The sequence below is a fragment of the Eublepharis macularius genome, chromosome 5 (genome assembly GCF_028583425.1).
Source record: "Eublepharis macularius isolate TG4126 chromosome 5, MPM_Emac_v1.0, whole genome shotgun sequence".
NCBI classification, from domain to species: Eukaryota; Metazoa; Chordata; class Lepidosauria; order Squamata; family Eublepharidae; genus Eublepharis; species Eublepharis macularius.
In genome coordinates this window covers 144,750,806-144,776,802 of record NC_072794.1, presented here as the reverse complement: position 1 = coordinate 144,776,802, position 25,997 = coordinate 144,750,806, and the positions used below count along the sequence as shown (strand labels likewise).

At 43.1% G+C, this 25,997-nt stretch overlaps 1 protein-coding gene across 1 annotated transcript in view; it reads left to right on the top strand.

Moving 5' to 3' along the window:
• The window catches only part of LOC129331237 (thyrotropin-releasing hormone receptor-like), a 35,133-nt gene extending 18,689 nt beyond the window's left edge, over window positions 1-16,444 (top strand). Inside the window, exon 2 of the mRNA XM_054981665.1 lies at window positions 16,064-16,444. Within this exon, the coding sequence (XP_054837640.1) occupies window positions 16,064-16,444 (381 nt within the window). The remainder of the gene's footprint in view (window positions 1-16,063) is intronic.
• Window positions 16,445-25,997: the final 9,553 nt, after the last annotated feature.

Sequence of the window (25,997 nt, the reverse complement as noted above, 5' to 3'; positions counted from 1 at the left end):
CTCTGCTATGGAACCTTGTCAGGTGACTTTGGGCCAGTCACAGTCACACACACACAACCTAATCTACCTCACAGGATTGTTGTGAGGATAAAAGAGAGGAGAGGAGAACAATGTATGCTATTTTGGGTCCCATTGGAGAGAAAGGCAAGGTTTAACTGGAGAAAATAACTTATTTATATTTATTTTTGTTTATTAAAATATTTATCCCACATCTTTCTCTTGTGACTCAAAGTGGCTAACAATTTCAAACATTAAACACAAAACACAGTAACCCCATTAACACCCTCTCCCTGCAAAGATGCCTGTAGCACTGATCCCATTAAAAGCCCTCTCAAATAAAACAGCATTACACCACCTTCTAAAACATCTTAAGGCAATTTCTTGCAAAGGCCATTGCACAAAGTGGGCACCAGTATAGAAAAGGAACAAGTTTTATTAGATGCCAAGCGGGCCACCTTAAGCATATGAACAGTTAGATGGTGGCAACCAGAAGATTGTCGTTACTGCATGGGAACAGATGAGGAGAGATGGTCCTTTAGATATATAGGTCTGGGACCATGAATGGCTTTAAGGGTTGTAACCAGCTCCTTGAATTGAACTTAGAAACAAACTAGCAGCCAATATCGCTATTTTTAAAACAGCCAATATCGCTATTTTTAGCCCCTGACAGTAATCGGGCTGCCATGTTGCGAACCAGCTGTAGTCTCTGAGTTGTCTTCCAGCACAGCCCAAAGCAGAATACATTACAGTGGTCCAACCGTGAAGTTACAAAAGCATGGGTTAGTTCAGCCAGGTTGGTTGAGTCTAAGAAAGGAGAGAGTTGGCAAACCAAATGCAGCAGATAAAAGGCAAAAAAAGGGGGGGAAAGAGAATTTCTTCATGGAAGTTGCTCCCCCAGAATATAGCAATGGCCTCACAGAACAAAAAACTAAACACACACACACACACTTTCCATATAGAACACTGCACTTTGCCTCATTGATTTGTCTTGATGCTCTGATCTGTTCAGCATGAACTTTCTGTTCCACTCTGAATCCACTGTAAATGAGTCTGACTTATCCTGTCATGCAACTTGCAGTACCCCCACCTTTTAATTTGGGTTCTGTTTACACTTATTTCTTACTTAAAGCTGCTGTTGTTTCTATCATTCATCTTTGGGTTTTTCCCCCTTGCCCCACAGCATGCTTGAATTATTCACTCTCTGATACTAAGCTCACCATTATGCATCCTAGCCTGTGTACACAGGAACTGGAGTACAGCTCTGGACAGTCCGTTCCTCTTCGCATGTGTCTTGGCCAATTTGTTAAGAAGGGAGATCCATGCAAGGCTCAAAACTCCCCATCCAATCCTCCCTTTGATCTGCATGTAAGCTTGGAGCTGTAAGCACAGGACTGTTTAATTTTCACTAATGCTAAAATATTCCAATAATTCCTTAGCTATTCATCTATAAAAAGTTGCCCTTTGGTCTTTGAACATTTAGTAATAAATAACTTTGCAGCTAGGATAAGATTTAAGACTATCTCTGCTTTTCCACTGGGGACGAAATTCTTTTGAGACCCCCACCTCCACTCTGGCACCCTATGCAATTGCTTAGGTCCACTTAATGGAGAGGCCAGCTCTGCCTAACTACAATTTGTACTGCTATTCAGTGTGATGTCACCAGGCTCCTCCCCATGATCTCACAAGGCCCCACCACAAGAACATCCCAGTTTGCACTACTAGGGATCTGGCAAGCCTCAGAGGGCTCTACAGGGAATTTTTGCCTGGACCCTATGAGGGCATTCTGCAGCCCTGTGGTTTTAAAAACAGGTTTAAACTCAAGAATGCAGAGACGACATTCATCATGAAATGGTGCCCATGTTTCCAAGGAACTGTTCTTGCAATTGTTTTAACTACTTTCAGAGGCCTGTTTCTTTGACAAATTTTTCCTTTCTTGTAAAACTTAGTAAGTTGTTTCAACACGGGGTGGGGGAGTGATTTTTTTCCCTTACTGTTGAATCAAAAAAGGAAACTATTGTCACATCAAACAGAGAAAAGCCCAGGATCCAATGCTGTGACAGAGTATAGGCAGAGAGGAGGAAGGTCTTTGTTGGAAGACGACTTGGGGAAGAGAGACTTTTACTTATTATATACAATGGCTTAGAATCACGTCATTCAATTTAAGTGTTCTGTGGCAACTGTAATTTCCCCCTACTATTTAGGAAACCCTTTTCTGAATCCTCAGCACTGCAGAAAAGACATTGGATTCTTAATTATTCCACCAATGTGGAGTGCAGGAATAGGTTCTATCAGCAGAGGCAACACAAGTGTAAAGGAGGTTCAGAAATCAGGGGCTGTTGCTAGCCTGTTAATTCTAAAATGGGACTTAGGGGTGGGGCTGCAGCTCAGTGGCAGAGCTTTGTCTTTGTGTGCAGAGGGTCGCAGGTTCAATCCCTGGCAGATCCAGTTAAAGGATCAGGCAGGTGATGTGAAAGACCGCTAATGAAGCTGCTGACAGTAGACAGTACTTACTGACCTTGTAATCCATGGGTTGATTTTGTATAAGATTATCAGAGCTAGTTTTGTTTATATTCTATTTATTGTGTTTTAATTGTAAATTTTTAATGTGCATAAATATAATCTGCCCTGAGCCTGCCAGTGTGGGGAGGGCGGAATAGAAATTGAAACAAACAAATAAATAAATAATAAATAAATACTTCACGTTCATATCCTGTCCTTCCACCAAGATGATAACTAAGTATCTTCTATTCCCTCAGTTAATTTTGGATAGGATATTACCATTCTGTCCCTAGATCAGGGTTAGAGCAAACAGTATTAAGGATGATTCCTGGGTTACTTTATCACTTTTGTAACTTCACAGCAGTGGAAATGATACACCTAGGTCTAATGATATTTCTTTCATGTGCTTTATTATTGAAGCCTTTTTAAGATGTTCTAAGTGAACAGGATAAATGGAAGAAGAGGGGAAGCAGAATATGCAGGTTCATAGGAATATATGTGTAGATCCATGGGTTGGATCCAATCAGTTTTTCAGCTGGCAAGAAAGAAGGGAGTAGTCTTCTTTGACCACCAAAAAACACAACATTGGGGCTCCTGGAATCTGCATGGGGAAAGCCATATGTGTTGGGACAATAGCAAGAAGAGAAACCGAATGAGGTAGAGTAAAAAAAACTGGCTGGATCCACAGAATAAGGCTCTCCACAGAAAAAAGCATCTCTGATTGCACAGAGACGGCAATATGAAAAAGTCTATTCTTGTTTTATTTAATTAGTCTCCCCCCCCCCCCGCTGCCAATGTCTGGCTGCCTCTTTGTCCTACGCTGGAAATCCGTCACAAATACAAGCCTGCAATACTATAGAAAGACTTTTTTCATTCATGTGCTTGGAATACTGAACATGATTATCATCCAATAGCAATATGTTGCTACAGGTAAATCTTTCCTTGTTCTTTATGCAGGAAGATTGAGTTGCATCAGACTGAACTTTCAACCTTCAAAGGTGATACTGAGCAGTTGCTTCACTTGAATTTCACAAGACATTCAGAAAGTGGCTACAGTCTAATTTTATACATATTTATGCAGAATTTCCTCTTAATTCACTGCCTGCCTCCAGCAGATCCATTCCTTGATCCTAGCTCAGATCCCAGAGAATCTTGTCTTCTCATGATGTGACCAAAGTATGATAGCCTTAGTCTTGTCATTTTAGCTTCTAAGGAGAATTCAGGTTTGATTTGATCTAGTACCCACTTATTTGTCTTTTTGGCTGTCCACAGTATCTGCAAAACTCTCCTCCAGCACCACATTTCAAATGAATCAACTTTTTTTCCTGTCAGCTCTCTTTACTGTCCAACGTTCACTTCCATACATGGCAATGGGGAATACCATAGTTTGGATTATCTTGATCTTGGTTCCCAAAGGGACACCTTTATCTTTAAGGCTCTCATCTAGCCCCCTCACATCTGCTCTTCCAAGTTTCAATCTTCTTCTGATTTCTTCATTGCAGTCTCCCTGTTGGTTGATGATTGAGCCAAGGAATAGAAAATCTTGAACAACTTCAATTTCCTCATTGTCAACTTTAAAACTGAGTAATTCCTTGGTAGCCATGACTTTTGTCTCCTTCATTTTCGGTTGTAATCCTGCTTTGGCGCTTTCTCCTTTAACTTTCATCAGTAGTCGTTTCAAGTCTTCACTATTTTCTGCCAGTAACATTATGTCATCTACATATCTCAAATTGTTAATGTTCCTTCCACCAGTTTTCACTCCTGGCACAATATCAGCAATTCAGAAAAGCTGTGGCCAGTGGCAAGAATGGATGAAATGTGTGTGTGTACTCCAAGAGAATTCATCTCCCAAAGCACATTCAGCTTGTAAGAATAAAGGAGCCTACAGCTGAGCTGATTTTATTCAATTTTGAATAACCAGAAGATAACAGCAAGACGTGGAATCAAGGCAGGATATGATTGTGGCCTCTTTCTGCAGATTTCATTTTCTACTCTTTTGCCCCAGCTCAACCTGTTGGAGTCAGCAGAAAGCAGCAAAATGAAATTCCACTTTGCAAATAATAATCAAGTAGTAAACAGTTACTAGTTGAATGGGAAAATATTGAAGCTCTGCTGAGACTCACCAAAAAGATTGCTAGAGACTCAAGGGGAGGGGTAGTCACTTATTTCCCTCAAGCAATTTCAAACTTTCTCTCTGTACAGCTAGCCTAAAAAGCTCTTTCTCCCACTCAAGGTTGCAGTTTAAAAAACTTAGAACACACAAAATTCCATTCAGGTCTGACTGCAATTTGGTACTTCCAAAAAACAATCTTAGTTCCACTTACACTATAAACACAGAATGAATTTGAGTTGATATTCTGCCATCGGCCTGCATTATAACCTGGCATTTGCTGTTTAGTCTCCTCTGAATAACAATGACATTTTTCCCCCTCAAAGACAATCTGATAATATTGATACCAAAATATTATTTTATTGGACAAGGAACAACAACCGCAATTCATATTATAATGCTTACATAGCACCTTAAAATGTTTTAAAAGCATGCTTTGAATGCATTAGCTTATACCAACTCTTTTCCATTAAATCAGTACAAATGGGGGAACCGCAATGACTTGGGGGCATCTCATTTCCCTTCCCCCACACGTCCTCTTTTCCTTCTCTGCCCCCCATAGCCTCTCCCTCCTTTCTTGCTTTCTTCTCTCCTTCCCACCCACCTTTGTCTGCCCTTCTGTCTCCACTTCCCACACCCAGCAGCATCTCACCTGTGGCCCAGTTGTGTGGTGCTGGCTGAGCTGGGCCCAGTTGCATGGTGGGGAACCTGCATGGACTTGCCAGGGTACTTTACTTTCCCTTCCCCATTGTATTTCCTCTTTCCCTCATCCTGGCAGCCTCCATATGCTCACCTTTCCCTGTGTCCTTCTCTTTTTCAAGTCTACTAAACAACATACTTTTAATCTGCCCCTCCCATCTTCACCTGTATGTATTAATTTACTGCATTTATACACTGCTTTTCTCCACAATGGGGACCCAAAGCTGCTTACATCATTCTCTTTGCCTCCATATTATCCTCACAGCAACCCTGAGAATTAGGTTAGGCTGAGAGTGTGTGACTGGATCAAAGTCACCCAGTGAACTTCTACTGCAGAGAGGTGATTCGAACCTCGGTCTCCCAGATCCTACTCTGAAAGTAACTACTACACTATACTGACATTTGGCTTAGGGTTGCCAGGTCCCCTTACCCTCCCAATGGACGGTGAGGGGACACCTGACACTTAGCTGTAAGATGTTCCTCACAAGCACGCAAAGCGTGCACGTGCTCCCGGCACTGACACAATGATATCACTTCTGGGAGTGACATCATCACATTGGCTGCAGGAATGCTCCTATACTTCACTCAGGGCTGATTCTTTAAGAATCAGCCTGTTTGGGACCCAAATCAGCCCCACGCAAAGCGCAGGCGCATTCCCACAGCCAGTGTGATGATGTCACTCATGGAAGGGACGTCATAGTGCCCTGCTGGGAGCACGGCCACTGAGGGCTTGTCCAGGAGGTATTTTGCCTCCTAGGCCACCTTTTGTTGTTTGTGATTTTGAGTATAAATATATCTTCTATGGATATCTATTTAATGTATCCGATGAAGTAAGTTCTCAAAGAAAAATGCCCTCTGTAATAAATTTTGTTACGTTTTTAGGGTGCTGCTGAACTTCTGGTTAATTTTCCCTCTGTAGGAAAAGCTATGTTTTTACTTTGATGCTGACCACAACTCTCTTCAAAATGCTGACTGCTATTTTTCTAAAGCACAATTTCATCTCAGCTGTGATGTAATTTTTTAAGTCTGAGTATGCATATGTCTGTATTTGTAATTTCTTTGTTTCCTCTTCCACTGTCAAACTTATCAGGCATCCATTGTTGATCATCATTGTAATTATTAGTTGCAGTATTCTGGTACCTGAAAATTCATCTCCACCAACAAGTCATCACGTGTGTATCCCGGCCTCTAATGGTAGTAATCACAAATCTTTTAAAAGACTTTTCTAAACATCAGTATCCTACCAAGTAGCTAACATTGCACTAACTTTCACTGAATGGTTCTGTTGAACTGCATTGTGTATTCTGCATGTGGAGTTGCCAATTCCAGTTGGGAAATTCCCAGGGATTGCGGAGGGCGGGGGGTTGGAGCTTGGATAGAACAGAGTTTGAGGAGGGTTGGAAGCTCAGTGGGGATGTGATGTCATAGAGTCCACCCTCCAAAGCGGCCATTTCCTCCAGGGAACTGATCTCTGTATTGTGGAGAACTGTTGTAATTCTGGGAGAACTCTAGGACCTAGCTGGAGGTTGCCAGCCATATCTTCATGTGATTATTTTTGTTAAAATTACTATAATTTAGGAAAGTTTTGTGCTCTGAAGGAAATCCTCCATTCCTGACAGGAAAGACAAGAGCCTCGTTTTCAGGAATTTTAACCTTTCTTCCCTTCAGCAAAGATTGCTTCTTTGCAACCCACTGGCTGTTGCAGCTACCAAAACTATAGAGCAGAAAAGGCAGTCACGTCTTTTCCCACCCTTTCCTTTGTGATATTGTTGTCTGCCTCCCTTCAACACTGCGGCACTTTTGACTTGTAACAACAGGAAAGGGGGGCAGATCAACAAGAGTGCAGAAGGAAGAAGTAAGTATGTATGACACCTTCCCCCCCTTTTAACTTATCTTAAATGGCACTACAAATGTTTTTAAATTCAAAAATAACAAAATATTTTATTTAACATAGATGGGAAAGGTCAGATGAAATCAGAGTTGAAAATTTCTGAGGTAACTCAATATAGATAACTCTGAGGTAAAATCAGTACAGTAAAATCAGACCTAAGTTCTAATGTTTCCGACTAATGAGAGTTTCTTACGCTCTTCACAGTTACTTAAATCTGAGAGGCTTTTGTTCCAGTGTTTCCCAAACACTCTAATACACTTTCTTTGAGTATTCTCTTATTCTTTTGGTTTTAAGAAGGTCTCATACTCTCTTTCCAGTACCCAAACCCCTTCTCTTGAATAGACATGGCCACGAACAGCATTACGAACGGAAAAAACCCACGAACAGCCCATTCGTCTGTTCGCAAACAAGCCATTCATAAGGCCCCATTCTAAACAAACAAGTGGTCCTTGCAAGCCTCATTCGTCAAGCCAGACAGTCTGGCACCTTCAATCAATTCACCTGGCAAGGCAGAAACTGAACTCTGTCTGAACTCCTTCTGGCTTTCCTTCTGGCTTTAACCCTTCAAAGTACTTCCAGCAGAGAGTCCCATTTTTGCCACTGTGAAGAAAAAATGACAGCAAAGGGGGGGGGGAAACCCGTGGATCATGCCTTTTCTGGGGTGCAATCTCTCTGAAACTTGGGGGGTCTTCGGAGGACAGTGAGGACTATGTCCCCTGCAAATGTGGTGGGTATTGGACATTGGGAAGGTCAGTTTGTAACCCCTCAAAGTAGCTGCCTTCCAAAAGGCAGTCCCATTTTTGCTACTGTGAAGAGAAAATGACAGCAAAGGGAAGGGACTCGTGGGTCATGCCTTTCCTGGGATGCAATCTCTCTGAAACTTGGGGGGTCTTCAGAGGACAGTGAGGACTATGTCCCCTGCAAATTTGGTGGGTATTGGACGTTGGGAAGGTCAGTTTGTAACCCCTCAAAGTAGCTTCCAGCAGAGAGTCCCATTTTTGCCACTGTGAAGAGAAAATGACAACAAAGGGGGAGACCCATGCATCATGCCTTCCTCTTGGTGCAATCTCTCTGAAACTTGGAGGTTCTTCGGAGGACAGTGAGGACTATGTCCCCTGCAAATTTGTTGGGTATTGGACATTGGGAAGGTCAGTTTGTGGGGTGTTTAAAGGGCCCTGCCCCTTGTGCGTGGCAGGGAAGGGCCATTTAAACTATCAGCTGGCAGGCAGCAGGGGGAATCCCCCTGCCACCTGCCAGCTGATAGTTTAAAGGGATCTTTAAAGGGCCACGAACAACTAACATGTTTGTGAACAGGGTCATGTTCGTTACTGTTCGTTATTCGTGGATGGCAATGAACAGCTTGTTTGGGTTTTTTTTTCCTGTTTGTGCCCATGTCTACTCTTAAAACACCAGTACTCATATTGAGTACTTGAGGTCTCCAAAGATAGTTTCTAACCACACCATACCAGGGATCTCTTCACTCCTCAGAGCTAACTCTATTTGACTGGGTAGGGAAATACTCCTCTTACTAGAAGATCTATGTCCTTTATTTGGCCCAAATGGGAGTCTATGCCGACTTCCAAAACTTCCTTGCCAACCTTCCCCCAGTTCTCCTGTGTGTGTTAAACTGCTCTCAGTCAGGGCTGAATCTCAAAACTGTCAGTGCTTGACTCCTCTCAGCTGAGCTGACATCAGACTCCCTTCTCCCCAGCATCCAGTTCAGAAGTCTCCTTCCATTTAGCTCATGCTACTCAATCAGATTCCCTTGAGTAGCCTGTCACTCAAAGCTCTCTGTTTCTGTGAACCATTAACCCTTCACAGTCCTTCAGCTGTTTGTACAGCACTTCTAAGCTTTTTAAAAGTGCAGTCTGCCCCAGCATGCTTCAAATTTTGCTTTGAACATGTTTGACAGTCGAACTTACCCTGTTCACTACAATCATTACTCAGTCACCAAGTTCAACACTGAATGACTTGATTGCCTGCTGAACAGGTTTCTACCTGGTTTCTTTCTCTCCCCCCACCCCAAATTGTGCATGCACAAAAATACTGCCAGTCAAAAGAGATCAGTAGCACATGAACACATGAAGCTGCCTTATACTGAATCTTACTATTGGTCTGTCAAGGACTGGCTGACTGGCAGCAGCTTTCGAGGCTCTCAGGCAGAGGTCTTTCACATTACCTGCTACCTGATCCTTTTAGTGGGGAGTTGAACCCGGGATCTTCTGCATGCCAGACAGATGCTATACCACTGAGTCATGGTCTCTCCCCTAATTTATTTGCACAGCATTGAAATGATTATAGTCTTTCTGGTCTGAGGACTAACAGCTAAGACATGGTGATGAGCTGGGGACCACTGATTTGGACCAGTGGCTAAGACTGTAAAAATGTAGATTTCTGTCCAACAGTGCAGTCCTATAGCTCATCTATATTCTGTAGCTCACTGGTGTCAAGTTACAGCATCTACTAGTATGGGCTGAAGGAAAGCAATATAAATACTGATTTGTTTTATTCTCTTATTTTTAATTTATATCACAGCAATTGTAACATGCATTTTTGAAGTGACTGGCCCATTGAGTTCTTAGCCGTAACTCACTTTGAAATTGCAGAGAAATTGCAAACCTCCATGGTAGGAATTATGTGGCTTTCTGTCTTTATTATACCTCATGGGGGGGAAACACAGAGGATCATGAAAAATAACTAGTACTATCAAAATATGCATAGAATAAAGTTCAATAAAATACAGAAATTACAAATGAGATTCCACAGGGAAGCTGACCAAAGGCATAATTTTTCTTCCATATGCATCACCTCCCTTTTGACATGTGAGCGTACCTTGGGAGAGGATTTATGGTTTAGTGGCAGAGTATCAGCTTTGCATGCCGAAAGTCCCCGGTTCAGTCCCTGGAATCTCCAGTTTAAAAAATCAGGTAAGAGGTGATATGAAAGAGCCTGGGAAGCCACTACCAGTCAGAGTAGACAAGACTGACCTTGAAAGACCAACAGTCTGACTCATTATAAGGCAGCTTCATGTATTCATATGTCCCATCCCTGTGCACCCAGTGCTGCTCTTTACATAGAAAGCACATCCCCTTGAATTCAGTGAATACATGCTGAGAGGGAGGATAATCACCTATCACGCAAATAGCTCGGTGTAGTGATTACAATAATTAGGGATTTTCAATACAAGACAAATGCATTTTGTAGAAAAGAAAAACATCAGGCATATAGCAGAGATGAACAGAAGCATATTTCCTCATTCTTGACACTTGGTTGTGCTCAGCATGATTGTCTGATGTATGTAACCACTCTACGTATATTAAAAGGGGGATTCTTTTGTCAGAAGATATCCTGGAACTTCTCCTGGAACATTCCTGGGTTCTGGGAATGTTTACTAGCAACCACTAGTTAATCCATTTGCTTTTGCAATGCTTATGGGGACAAAAAAAAATCAATAAAATCCGTACAATTGTCCTCCAAAATAAAAAAAATAAACATCTCCTGCTTAACTAAACGAAGCCACTCTGCCATCACAGAGGCCTTTCCATATTTTGTTGATTAAAAAACAGAGCAGGCAAAATAGCATTTACTCATGGACTTTGGGTGGTGGTGGTTCTGGCATTCACAGTCCCCTCCTTCCTTTAGTGAAAAATGAATATGCCTAGTAGAGTAATGTGCTAAGTTTTCAGAGGATAGAGCTCACATTTCCTTTTATCTCCTAGCCATGTTGTGTAATGGTTGCAGTCCCAGACTCAGGTTTGTATCCCCATTCTGCCATGAAAGCTTGCTAGGTTATTTTGGGCTAGTCACACTTTTTTGGCCTAACCTACCTGACAGGGTTGTTGTGAGAATAAAGTGGAGGAAGGGAGAATGGCATTGCTCTGTGTTCTCACTGAGAAGAAAAGCAGGGAATCCCGACTCACTGGGATTCCACAGTGCGGGTGCATTAATGCGCCCCTAGTGGGATAAGAGGGGAGTCACTTTATCAGCACAGGAGCCCATCAGGAAACTGGTGCCGCCCGCGTGCTCCCCATCCGTGTGGCCAGATCCGGCCCTGTTCGGGCCGCAATCCCAGTGGGGGCAAGGGGCGCAGCGGGAGGGAAGTCTCACTTGCCTGCTTTCCCCACCAAGCACGATCCCAGGGGCGGGGGTAGGGGGCGTGGTGGTGGGCAAGCCTTGCTCACCTGCTCTCTTCTTCCCAAAGCCACAATCTGGGTGGCTGCCAGGTGGAGGAGCTGGAGCTGCCCCCCTCACGCGTTCCCCGCCGGCAGCGTCCCTGATCCAGGTGGCTGCTAGGCAGAAGAGCTGGAGCCGCCCCCCTTGTGCACTCCCCGCCAGCAGCAGCCCTGATCCAGGTGGCTCCTGGGCAGAGGAGCTGGAGCCGACCCCCTTGCGTGCTTCCCGCCCACGTCGGTCACTGCTTGCCACAATTTTTTTTAAGAAGCCTGAGGGATTCAGAAGGATGAGCTGTTCCAGTTCCTGAATAGACATGGGCACGAACAGAAAAACAAACAAACATGGAGTTCATTGTTCATTGCCATCCACGAACAATGAACAACGAACACTGATGAACATGATCCTGTTATGAACATGTTCGTTGTTCGTGGGGACCAGCAGGCTCTCCTCCAGCCATCAAGATCCCTACTGCACCACTCCCAGAAACCCTACCTGAGCAGTCAGCAGGAAAGGTACCAATAATAAATAATAGCTTGACCCTAGAGCCTGGCAGCAGCCCTGGAACCTGAAGGGGTAGATCCCTATCCCACCACACAAAGAAAATTCAAGCTCCAATGCACTCACCCTGTCTCTTTAACAGCAGCTGTCTCCCCCTGAAAGCCAGAGGTGGGAGCCCCCCTCCCCCCTGGTCTTTTCCTCTTGTAACATTTGGAGCTCCAGTCCACACTTGGAAGGAAGACCTGCCTATCAAGCTAAATTGGGCTTAGATTGGGGTTTCCAGGGCAACAGCAGGAGTTCAGACAGAGTTCAGACAATCCTTGCCTGTGTTGCCATGGGAATTGACTGCAGGTGCCAGACTGTCTGGCTTGACAAACAGCAATGAACAGCAACGTATGAGACTTGCAATGACCACCTGTTCGTTTAGAATGGGGCCTCACGAACAGCTTGTTCACGAATAGCAGATTGGGCTGTTCGTGGGATTTTTTCGTTCATATTGTTGTTCGTGCCCATCTCTATTCCTGAATGGAGGAGGAAGCAATAGGGCAGCCAGCTAATGTTGCCAGGCCTTTGCACCTGGAGAAAAATTAAAATGGCTGTCACGCTGATGGCATGATGTCACTAATGGGGAAAACCTGGAAGTAACATCAGTCCTCTCAAATTGGCAAAAACTATATAGTAAAGCCGTAGAATTTCCAGAGATTCCTAGACAGGGCTGTCATAAAATCATAGAGTTTCCAGTGATTCCTAGGGAAGTGTGATGTCACTTCTGGATTTTTCTGGAAGTGATGTCACACCATTGCCAGTTGTCCCCACCTCATGTTCCTACCATCTGATCTCTTGTTGGTTGCCATGCCATGACCATGGCAAGGACAGGAGGCTGCTACTGTGTTTGTCAGAGGAAGTTGGTGGGAAGTTCTTTAGGCATATATCTTTCCATTCCCACTTTGATGTCTATCAGGAGCAAACAGGACCCTATGATGCACCTGTTTGCCATGACTGCTGTTTTTTGTGAACTTGGAAATGTGGCTTTTTCATGCAGGTACAATATTCATTCACATGAACCAGAATCCATGTTTCCCATGTAAATGGAAGCCATACTCACATGGAAAATCCATGCATTGCCTAATTTACACTTTAAGTGATTACATGAATTGCGCTTCCAAAACATGCAGTTGGTTGGCTTCCCCATCTGTGTGACTAGAATGCCAACATATCATCTGCAGAGAGCATTTTTTTTCTTATTCAACTACCTTAGTTTATCTAATAGTAAAACTAGCTGTGGCAAAAGGACCCATATGGATCAGAACTGTACCATTAGAGCAAGCAAGATTAACCTCCCCCTCCCATTTTGCAGGTAGAAATCAGTCCCCTTCCCTCCCCCTTTGCTGGATCTAATATCTACTCAAGTGGACTAATTTTTATCCAGAAAATAGTGTGTTGAGAAAGAGTTAACACCTCCCCCCCCCTCCCACACTGGTACCCCAAACTGGCCCTCTTCTACATTTCTCTTAGAGAAAATCAAAGCTGTGCTCGTAGATCTCAAGTCGAGTCCTTGGTCATAAGTAATTGACTGGATTAGAGCCAATTTTTAATTAGATTTTTTGGCCTTAATTTCTATTTATAATTCTGGAGACTTGCCCTTTTGTTGTGTGTAGAATGGCCTTGAGATGAGAATACCAGTCCCAGAGGTCTTTTGATCATCAGTCATTTTTGTGAACTTTTAAAAATATTTTTTATTTTAAAAAACAGAATAAGGAGTATTTTTGTATCTTTGCGAACGTTATGAAAAAAATACAGCCCTATCTTTTTTGCTACTTCCAAGTTCATTCTTTTCTCTCTTCCTAGTCCCTCTCTACTTTTTAAAAATACATTTTTTTCTTTCCTTTTAACCTAGGGTTTCCTGTGATTTATTGGCACGCACTCTCCCATGCTACTTGACAAAGTCTGAAGCTTTTCGACAGTCTAAGGAGCCTTCCTACAACTTTTAAGTGACTTTTCTGCCAGAGGAAGTTTGCAGGAGGCTCCTTAGACAGGAAAAACAGCCCATTTTGTTGGGGGAAGACTCCTTACTCAGGAGGAAAACTTCAAAGTTTGCCAAGAGGAGTGTCAGGTGGACTTAGTGTTGCCATCCTTTTTTAAGATTTTCATTTCTCACTTCCTGTTTCATCCTGTCTCTCATAGTCTCTGATGTCTGCTGCTGCCTCTTTACATTCTGCACTTTAGCATTTTTCTTTTTAATGTGAAGTCGCAGCCAAATTATAGATATACTATGGGGTTTTCAAGGCAAGAGCTCTTTAGAGGCAGTCTGGCATTGCCTGCCTCTGTGTAGCTATCCTTCATTCATTCATTCATTCCGGTCTTGCTGCAGAGCAGGCTCTAGACTTCATTGATAGTCTCCCATTAAAGTACTAACCCGGGCTGACCCTGCTTAGCTTCCAAAATCTGATGAGATCAAGCTAGCATAGGTTATCAAGGTCAGGGATAGCATATTTTAGACTCCCCCCAGTTTCTTTTAACCCTCCCCTACTCCACCTCACTTTTGATTATCTCCCCTTGTTTGTTTGTTTGTTTATACCCTGCTTTCATCCCCGGGGGGGGGGGTGCGGGGGGACTCAGAACAGCTAACAATGTTGTTCTCCCCTCTTCTGTTTTATTCTTATATCAACCACCCTGTGAGGGAGATTGGGCTGGAAGAGTGACTGGCCCAAGGGCAACCAGCAAGATTCCATTGCAGAGTGGAAATTCAGACTGGTGTCTCCAAGATTATAGTCTGACATTCGTACCACTAGACCACGCCAGCTCTAAAACTATTTGCACTCCTGCATCAGATCTGTCTAGAGTCTCTGTCAGAAGTCTTGGTTGGTTTGATTGTGTTGATTTTAAATTTGAGCCTGCTTTCTATTCATCTGCTTTATTTACTGCCAGTCACTCTTCTCAGCACATTCCATCTTCCACCTCTTCATCTTCAATAGCTACTTTCTATTTTCAGCTTTCCTTCTACTCCCGGGCTTGTTCCTTCTTCAGTTTCTCCCAAGAGCTTTACCCAATATTTTTATAAATAAAATTTCTAGAAACCTGTCATTTTATAAAGTTTAGGCAATGATGCTAATCATGTGATGCTGCACCCTACTGATTCTTTACATAAAGCCCTAAATGTTGCTCTCATGCATACCCAGTTAGATGCCCTTAAGCCCACTGAAATGAATGGCCAAGTTGGTTGTATAATAATTCGGGTGCGTATGTGTCTTTGCTCCCTCTCTCTGGTCATTGCTCACTCCTTGTAGTGAAAGAGGCAAGGACTGTGTTGCTTATTCCAGTTTGTTTGTTTGTTTGTTTGTTTGTTTGTTTGTTTGTTTGTTTGTTTGTTTGTTTGTTTGTTTGTTTGTTTGTTTGTTTGTTTGTTTGTTTGTTTGTTTGTAGTATTTATAGGCCACCTTCCTGACTGAGACTCAAAGTGGTTTACACAGTGTAGGATTAATATGATCAACGTCTGGGACACTCAATAAACAATGCAACAGGGTATGGATGGCAGAAATCTGAACACAAACATAAATCCAAATACAGAGCCAAAAGAGTGGTGAAATAAAACATAACCCCTTTGGCATGGCATACTAAATGACATGGAAACTAATCGGTAGAAGCATTCTTAACATTAACAGACAGTGTGGCATAGTCAACAGTCGCTTTATCACAATCGTGTCTCCCTGAGCCATTTCCGCACAGCACCGACCTATTACTTGTATAAAAAAACCTCTTGTGAATAATTCAGTTTTGTATAGTTTGCGGAAAGTCAGGAGAGTGGGAGCCTTCCTAACCTCACCTGGCAGGCCATTCCATAAGGTGGGGGCCACCACATAGGAAGGGCATGTAGGGACAGCTGTTAATTTTGCCTATCGGCAGGGTGGAACTTGCGGAAGGCTCCATTCAGACGTTTGTCTTCCAAATATCAATAAAAGAACAATTTTTTTTGTAGCACTAACTAAAATGGAGGGAAAGCAGCGAGCAAGGTGGTATTCTTAAGGCCTCAAGTGATACTATACTTCATGTCCCAGTTCTGTAGCTTGCATGGCCCAATTGCTCATCAGACTCTGGGAGTAAGTTTCCTACTCTTCCCTGTTCTCTACTAGGCGTCTCTCTGCTGGGAAATAAGTAAACTCATCTGTTTTTGTTTCTCTCTTTTCAACTGAAAGGTGACCAAGATGTTGGCTGTGGTGGTGATCCTCTTTGCCCTTTTGTGGATGCCGTACCGCACCCTGGTGGTGGTCAACTCCTTCATGGATCCTCCTTACCTGAACAGCTGGTTCCTCCTCTTCTGTAGGCTCTGTATCTACCTGAACAGTGCCATCAACCCCATAATTTATAACGTGATGTCTCAAAAGTTTAGAGCTGCCTTCAAAAAACTATGCAAATGTGAGCAGAAAAGGACTGAAGCCACTACCCACTACAATGCCCCGGTCTTCTACAGCACCATGAAGGACTATTCTCATGACAGCTCAGAGCATGATTTTACAGAACAGGAAGATCTCAATGGCTACCCTCCGGCAGCAAGGAAAAGTAAATGTTCTAAATAAAACGTAACGTGATACTGACTTTGGTAGAAACCATCTACTGAAGTAGTTTTCGGAAATGTAGGAAACAGCATGTCCCGGCTCCCAGGTCTAACATTCCCCCCAACTCCCCAGTTGCCATTTCAACACCACATTTGCACAAGGCTAATTGATTTGTTTTCCTTTGATGTTAATTTAGGCTAAACCTTTCCATCAGTGTTTTGTACCACTAGAGAGTTTGTACGGAATGTTGCAGTGCAGTGCCCATTATATTTGCCTTATATCGTGCTTGATTTCAGAGAGAACCTTTGGGCACCGTTCAAGGACGTCTTGCAAGGAGTGTTCAGGTGCCATAATGATCAGCCTGAAGAATGAACAGCATGGCACCCCACAGCGTCTTCTTGTGACTCAATGAACTTCCATTCCCTTTGTTCTAGGCATGTTTGTCATATTAAGCAAGGGCAGATATTTAAAACATACACGTAAGAGTTGTAGCATTTTATAAATTTAGGTGCAAAATTGAGATTGAGTTATTGATGCCGCTTGATGGAAGTGAGCACACACTCCTGCAGTAGAGAGGAGTAAAAGCCCCAAAATTGCATGGACACACCTACCATCTGCTAAATCTAGTGGGAAGATTTCTAGGTGATTTACGTTTGCGGCGCTGGAGCCCCAACAAAACGAGATCACTAACCTAAAACTGTGGGAATCCGGTAGGTGGGCCCTCTCTAGATCTGTGCAAGAGCTTCTAAATGAAGGTGCACGTGGATGTTGCCAATAGGGATGCTTTGACACAGTTGAGCAGGTATGGACCTCCCTGGATAGGATTAGAGACTTCCTTATTGTCCCCCATGAAGTCAGTCAAGTTGATGTTCCTGGATAACAGCATAGATGCAGCAATGCTAATCAGAGGTACCCCCTTCTAAGCCACACATGAAGCTGCCTTATATTGAATCAGACCCTTGATTCACTGAGGTCAGTATTGTCTACTCAGACTGGCAGCAGTTCACCTGGGTGTTAGGCTGAGGTCTTTCACATCACCTCCTATCTTGTCCTTTTAGCTGGAGACCGAACCGGGGACCTTCTGTATGCGGAGCAGATGCTGTGCCACAGAGCTGTGGCCTCTTCCTGAAACTATTGACTTCAATTTATTAGCTATTTATACCCTTCTTTTCTCACCAATAAGACCCAAAGGGGCTTACAACATTATCTGCTTCTCCATTTTATTCTCACAAAAACCTTGTGAGGCGGGACAGGCTGAGAGGCAGCATGAGGATTTTGAAGCTGCAGATCCCAGATCCTAATCCCACACTGTTAACTACTACCCCCGTGAGGGACTTTAGAAGGGTTTAACTCTGCGTAGCATTGCACTGTTAGAGTAATAAACCTGAGTGTGTAATACTAATGCACAGCTACTCTACCATGTGTATCAGCTGCCATGTTACCAGGGAAGCAAAAGAGACCACACAGCTATAGTTCCATTTTTATAGGACTTCATAAAAGCTGCACTTAGAGTACTCATCAGCTGTGGAAGGCATTTATGTGATGCTTGGAAAGGTCAATGTGGCTGGCATCCTCCTTGTTCTATTGCAGCTTGAATCATTTTGGATTTGCTTGTCTATACAAAAGGCACCAGCACTATTTTGATTCTGCCCTGCTGTGTCATGCAGCATAGCTGTATATACGGATCCTTCGGCTGCCGTGCTTTTCTACACAGGCAGCTCCATCAGTGGTGGATGAAGTGTCTCCGTGATATCCTGAAAATAGCTTGTACATATTTGTAATTAAAGCGGCTTGATGTGCTTTGGGGAGCGGCAGAGCGCCGGATTTCTGCTCCTTGTTGCAGTTGTATCACTGGAATGAATCCTGACAAATCTGCATTCCTCTTTTTACAATGAAGACTCATCTCTGCAAAGGGTTACTAAATGCAGCCAAAAGGGAATCAGAATTTATTATTTAGGTGATCAGGGGAGAAACACTTAACAATTTATTTGTGAAAACAAATTGGATCCTCAGAAGTAATCAGCTGTCAGGCTAATGATTTTCTCCCTTACTGTTGACAATTTAAGCATAGCACAAAAACAACCTGGGAGTGAGTGAGTGAACAATTGATATACAGCTCAAAAACCCTGACATGGTTAGAATTGTTATCTCCAGCTTGAGAAATTCGTGGAGATTTGGGAGCAGATCCTGTGGAGAGAGGAGTTTGGGGATGGGAGGGACCTCAGCTGGAATGAGATGCTGTAGAGTCCATCCTCCAAAGCAGTTATTTTCTCCCTGGGAACTGATCTTTGTAGTCTAATTGTAATTCTAAGAGAACTGCAGGTTCCACCTGGAGGATGGCAACCCTAGCACATGATTCAGACCACAAATGGGGAATGTGCGTATTAAGAAAAGACAAGCTTTGAGTAAACTGAGGTTTGTTTTGAGACGTGCTTGTCCATGTTGAGAGCATACACACTTCAAGAAACAAAATCAAAACATATGTATTTTTCTCCCCCTCCCGTGCATAGCTCAGAACTGTCCAAGGGCTTCTGTATTCTTTCCCTTAACAAAAGACCACCCATAGCCCAAAAATCACTAGGTTTTTCAGCTCATTTGCCTGCTAGAACTAAATTAATTTACGTGCTATTTATTTATTTATTTATTTTTATTTATTTATTTATTTATTTATTTATTTATTTATTTATTTATTGCATTTCTTTTGAAATATTTATGTCCCATCTTTCCTCCTACAACCCCAAGGTGGATAGCCACATACCCATGTATATTACCCCAGCATCAGTCTCAAATTGGTTATTAATAATCCATTATAAATCTATTTATTTAGATATTTACATACCCCTTTTTGGTCTCCAACAGGGACTCAAAGTGGCTTATAACATCATATTTCCCTCCTCAATTTTCCCTTCATAACAACAACCCTGTGAAGTAAGCTAGGCTGAGAGACAGTGACTGGCCCTAGATTACTCTTCCAGTTTCCACAGCAGAGTGGGAATTCGAACCTGGGTCTCCTAGAGCCTAGTCCAGCACCTTATCCACTACACTATGCTGGCTAAGAGAGTAAAATACAAAATGCATTCTAAATATATAAAAAAGTAATAAACCCAAATACTAGCAGCAAACACAGTGACCAAGTATCAAAACTAGAAAACAGCATAAAAATTATTTGAAAAAAATCGTGGCAGGTAATAATTGGGGAACTGTCAGGGGAAGTAAAACTGCTGAGAGTCACCAACAGGCCCCCACACAAAGATGCCCTCTGCCCCTCCAATCAACTATCACTTGTGGACATTGCGCACATTCACCAAAATACCCACAAGATGTTTGGTTACAGCAGTGACTCCCAGCATGGCTGGCCGAGGGCTCTGGAATGTTGTACCCCTAAAAGCCCACCTTTTGTCAATCTTGAGGGTAAAGGGAAGAAGTCCTGGGAGAATAGAAATAGTTTATGGACTGTTTACATGCTATGTTGATGAGCTACAGCAGATACTGATGTACCCCATGATCTAACAGTTGTAAATATGTGTGCTGGTCTGCTTTTTGTGGTTGTATTATTAGTATTTTTTCATTGGCTTGGATATTTTATTTCATTAAGCTGAACAAAATAGAAAGCATATATGCTCCTTGCTCTGGAAGATTCATTTTCCTCTGTTAAATTATTCTAGAATCAACTGACCAAAGATTTGGCCATCACTGTGGTATTCTGGTTGGGAGGTTAGTGGCTTCGGTATGGGAAACATAAGTTCATGTTGGCTGGGGAGTAATTAGAGACCCAGCTAAAGGGCACGCAGGCTCTGCTAAAATCTCTGGTTCCTGCCCCCAAAGCCATTTTCTCTTGCTGTCTTTGGTGGGCTAACATGGCAAGAGGCAGCTTGAAATCCTCACCCCGATGTCTTAAGCATGCGGCTTCCCATTGCCAGCACACTTGCTGGAGGTTCTGCTCACTGATTTGAAAGCACATTTAATTGGCTGCACTACTTGAATACATGCTGAAGCAGCAGGCAAGTAGCAAGGGGTCGGGAAGCATCTTGCAAGGGGTGCACTTCTTCAGCATGCACATTTTCTTTTCTGATGTGCTTAACCAATTAGCAAAACAAATGTCAAATGTCAATGGATGTGCTTAACCAATTAGCAAAACAAATGTCAATTTTTCAGGTAGAAGGGGCTTTGAATTCAGTACAAAGCACAGAACAACAGAGAACCTGAAAACAATTTCACACAGCAAAATGGTGTGTTGTTATTGACACATATGAAATCTTGCCTCTACAATCCCACCAGTTTCTTCCAGAGTTAAAAGACACAATCAACAGTGATGTCACTGTAGATGGACTGTACCACCTCAGATATGTGGAGAAGTAAAAAATAAATCTCCCTTTATATTCATGATTTGCATTTCACAGCGATAGACTATTCTTTGACATGCCAAGTTTGTATTTGCAGGGAGTTTTATATGTGGGGGAGCATTCACACATCCCATCACTCCTCCACCAGTCATCCAAGTGGTACACTCTGGCAAGAAACATATAGTTAAGCACAGCCAAAGAAATGGGAACATTTTAATGGCTAGTATCTGCTTTGAAAGGCACCCTCTTTTGGTGGGGTATTGTTACAAAGGTATTGCCATTTGAGAAACATCGTAATCACTAGTGTCTAAGGTTGTCATATGCCTGCTGGAGAATGCCAGCGGGAGAAAGATTTTTTTTTAAATCGCCATTGAAAATAGCATGATGTCACTTCCTGGAAAACTGGGAAATGACTTCACACTTCTCAAGGAATGAGGAGACTGATGTAATGTTAGCCCTCCCCCATATCCTTGCTCCACCCAATCTCCCACTCGTTGCTAGACCAGGCATACTGATCCTACTAGAGTCACCATAAGTGGTTGCATTCCACAGCCCTAACAATCCCTTATGTTTTCCCCAGGGACATTCCTGGGTTAAGTAGAGAGGCATATTCTTATGTTCACTGCTTCCCAGGTCTCAGAAACCTGATTTTTTAATCTGGAGCGGGGGACTTAGACTTCCCCTTCTGTTCTGTTTTTCCAACCGGAAATAGCTCTGGAGGTTTGTCATTTTCTCCACTGTGGAACAGGCAGCACATCAATACATGTAGCCCCCAATGGTGCAAATAGTGACCCCTCCCCAGGGCTATTTCAGGCAGGGAAAACAGTGCATGAGACGAGACAAATTACATGCGTATTACACGTGAATGTACTTACACATTTCCCCGTTGCTTTCCTGTTCACTTGCAAAATGTGGCTGCACTGCACTCAATCCCATGCTTGGATTGGCACATGTTTCTTCCCCATTCCTCCCAGACAAGAGACGGTATCCCATGATGCACCTTCTCTTTGCGCATGTTCAAACCTTCCTCTGCAGCTTTTCTGAGAGGCAGAATTGTTTACTCAATTGGACGTATCGGGGGAAAAAACCTTGCCATGTTTCTTGGGGGGGGGGCTGAAAATGGGGGTTCCATACCTCTGTTGAGATCTTGCAGCTTGGCCTGCCAGGAAGGGGGAGCATCTATGCAAAGGGGGTGGGCAATCCCCACGTTGGAAGCCACGGCAGCGTTTCTTGCTGTCAGCCAGAATCAACTCTTTCCTGCCTGTTTGTCCTCGGGCCCCCTCCAATCTCCATTATTATCTATGAGGGAAACTATTGGGGGTATCCAGGGGGATGGGGGTGGCATTTTGCAAAATAAATCTACAAAGGTTTCAGGGGACCAACTGCAAACTGTCTTCTAAATACCTCCTAAATTTCAGGGAGATTGGACCTTGGGGGGCCATTTTAGGCCCTTCCAAAGAAGGTGCCATCAGCCACACAATTTTTTACTACCACGAAGAGAAAATGACAGGAACTGGGGCAACCCATTGATCATGCCTTTCCCGGGGTTCAATCTCCCTGAAACTTGGGAGGTCTTTAGAGGACAGTGAGGAGTAGGTCTCCTGCAAATATGGTGAATTTTGGACCTTGGGGAGGTCATTTTGAGGCCCCTCAAAGTAGATGCCATCAGCCACCCCATTTTTTCTTACTGTGAGAAACATAGACAGGAACTGGGGAAACCCATGGATTATGCCTTTCCTGGGATCAATTCTCCCTGAAACTTGGGGGGGTCTTTAGGGGACAGATAGGACTAGCTCCCCTGCAAATTTGGTGAATTTTGCTTGCAAAATGCCACCCCTATCCCCTGAGATATCTCCCCTAGTTTTCTCCACAGGGAATAATGGAGATGGAAGGTGGCTTGCTCAGATTCTTAATTGTGTTGCCACAATATTTCTTCCCATCTCCTCCTTATCCCGACTGAAGATGCTGCATGAAGAAGAGGAGGAGGAAGTTAAGAGGGAAGGAGGGTGCAGGAAGGAGTAGGGAGGTGGCGGCGTCAACTAGAAAACGGGAGAATTTAAAACTTGCCAGATTAAAAGCAAAACAGTTTGAGTGTAAGCTGGATCTGAGGGCAAAAAGAGGGGAGAGGGAAGCAGAAGCTGCTCAAAATCGACGCTGTGCAATGGCGACTTGTTAATTATGACTATGGACACTCGCAACGGCAACTATACCAGTTACCCAACACATGCACGGACAAGGGCTACAGGACACATGTTCATCAGGGGTAAAATGGACACAGGTGGGTAGGAAAATACATGATTCTAGACACTCTTATGACCTTGGGTAACTCGTCTCATCTAGTTTGGCTATATGTCACATCTTGTGAATATGTCTACTAGATGGGTTCAACAAAAATTGATAAAAATTTGTTGACCTTGGGACAAGACGCTTGGCAAGGCAGTCTGCTGAGCAGGAGGCAGAGAGAGAGGCAGGCCATGAAGTGTTGCTGCTGCTATGTGTGCTTCACACCACGCCGACACTGGCAGGCAGGTCCCTCACCAGAAATGGGAGCAGTTAGTGATTCTGGGGCCCTGGTCAAAAATCAAGCCTGGGTCCCCCATACCACCTTTATTCCCACCCAACTCACTGATTCGAACCTACCTCACGGGATTATTGTGAGGAGAAAATGGATTAGGGGAGAATGTTGTAAGATTTGTGTCCCCATTAGGGAGAAAAATAAGAGAATAAGTGAAATAAATATTTACACCATTAAGATGTGTAAGCCAAAGCAACCCCTGCCTCATCCCACCCTCATCACCTCTGGAGTCAAGAGCTTCAGAGGAAAAGCTGCTACCAGTGATTGCCAAGGGAAGAAGGCAAAGGGCAGAATAAGAAAAACAAGACAAGTTCTGTGGGGCGAAAAGGCCCTCTGAAGTTACTCTGGGAACCGCTGCACTGATTTGGGCGCCATGAAAACTCCCTACTCATCCCACTGTTTGGCCAGCCAGGAATGTCACCATGGTTGGGCTGACTGTTACATGGCATGAGGAAAATTTAAGTTCTTCACCATGCCTGCTTTCAGACCCTGTTGGCAAGATGGCCTGCCTTTATCAGTACCTGTAAAAGGGGAAGGGAGTTACTTTCAGCAGACCTTATTGCTTGTTCCCAGGTGTTTCCTATTCCCACACCTCAAGCTCGTGTCAGCCAGCAGCAATAATAGTATTTACCACAACCTGAATCTTACACAAGGAGTTGTTGGTTACATACAGCCAGTCATAAGAGTACCATGACACTTCCTTTCCATGACAGCAAGTTGAACAGCTGCTCTTTAGATGGGACAGATGTGGCACTAGACCAGCCACATCCTGACCTCATCCATGGTTACTTTTGCTGAGTGTGAATTGAACCAGGGTAGTGCAGATGGATGTGGCCCACATATACTGTGTGAACATATGAACATATGAACGTAAGAAGAGCTCTGCTGGATCAGACCAGTGGCCCAATCTAGTCCAGCATCCTGTCTCACATTGTGGCCAACCAGTTGCCCCTGAAGGGCCTAATAACAGCATATTGGCCAAGGTCTCCTCCTGACATTGCCTCCTCGCCCTGCCTCTGAATGAAAGATCTTGCCACTGTAGCACATGTTCTGGCAACATCGAGATTAGATTTGGAACCTTCATCCCCAGGGAGATTGCTCTGTCCCTCTCTATTGCTATCTTCCACCAGCAGCTGCAGACTTTTTTGTTTAGTTTTGTATACCACCTGTTGGAAGAGGAGGATCCAGCACTGTCTCTCTCCTCAGGTTTCAGAGGGGGACAAACCAAAGAATTAGAAAGATAGAGAGGTCAGGACACTCTGTTTACTATTTGCTATTGTTTACTGCTCTGACTGTCCTTTAATATGCAGATTGCTATTATCAGGATTTCCTCCTCCTGACTTCCTCCCTCTCATTCCTTCTCTTCCTGGCTTTGTTCCAGGCAACACCTCTCTCCTTCTCCACCCTCCATCTTGGCAGCATGGATGCAGGCTTTGCCCTGCCATCCATGTCCATCCTTAGACTAGATAGATAGTTAGGATCTTTCTCTCCTCCTTTCCTATCAGAGTATGGAGTTCCTTCAATAAAGAACTCTTACTTCTTTTCTAAATATAAACCAAGTGTATGATTTATTATTTTCATTCCTGCACACACACCAGCCAGCAGAACGATCTCACAACCACCTATAATCATGCTTCCTATGCCACACAATAGACTCTGCTAACAGCCCAAACATGGAATCCTTTAATTGGGTTTCTGGGGCATATATAACAATTTATTTATCACCCTCAGTGACTGTTATTTATTGGCCCTTCCTCTTGTTACTGGCATTGTGTGTTTGTGTGTGTGCTTTTATTGAATTAGCTTTATACTATTTTAACAGTGCAATCCCTTTTTTTTTTTTTTTGAAAATTTTTTTATTGGGTTAGGATCAATTATTTTCACATTACAATCAATTCTCCCATTTCCCAATTTCTAACCCCCTCCCTTTCCCCCCCTTTTTGTTGACTTCCAACAGTTTTCCAACCCTTTGTCCCTTTTCCCTTACTCCTTTTATATTCCTCTATCTAACAAATATATATTCTCCCTATATTCTAAGCAATAATTCTTTAACTATTTTTGATAGTCTGTAATCTAACTTTGAGTCCCTTTTTCCATGTTGGATAAACAATTTATCCCATTTTTCATAATTTCAAATATTTCTATAGATCATAAACCATATAAACCATACATTCATATAAGTCAACCAATTTAACTTATGCTCTATGTGTTACTCATTCTACATATCTTCTTCTTTCTGCTTTAGTTATATTTAATTACATTACTGTTTTTGTTCCCCTTCAATTATAAATCTATATAACTACCATCATATAATATCAATCAATTTGACTCATATATATCTTCAGATAAACTTATTCAGTTTGGTACATTATACAAATTTTACCAAAAATAATGTTAATTAGTCAGTCCTTATAATTAATCCTTATGGTTAATTATTTTCTATCAATATTCTATATATTATTCTATATATAATAATCTAATGACATAACTGCTTAGAAATTTTCATTTACCTCTTCCCCCCCCCCCCGGTAAAGTCACCCCCCTCTGCATTTTATTGTATTTCAATAGTTCTCAAACTGCCACAGTTCTCCTCCCATCTCCCATTTCTTCACCAAATATTGTTTCAGCTTCTCCCAGTCTGTGTTGAACTGTCCTG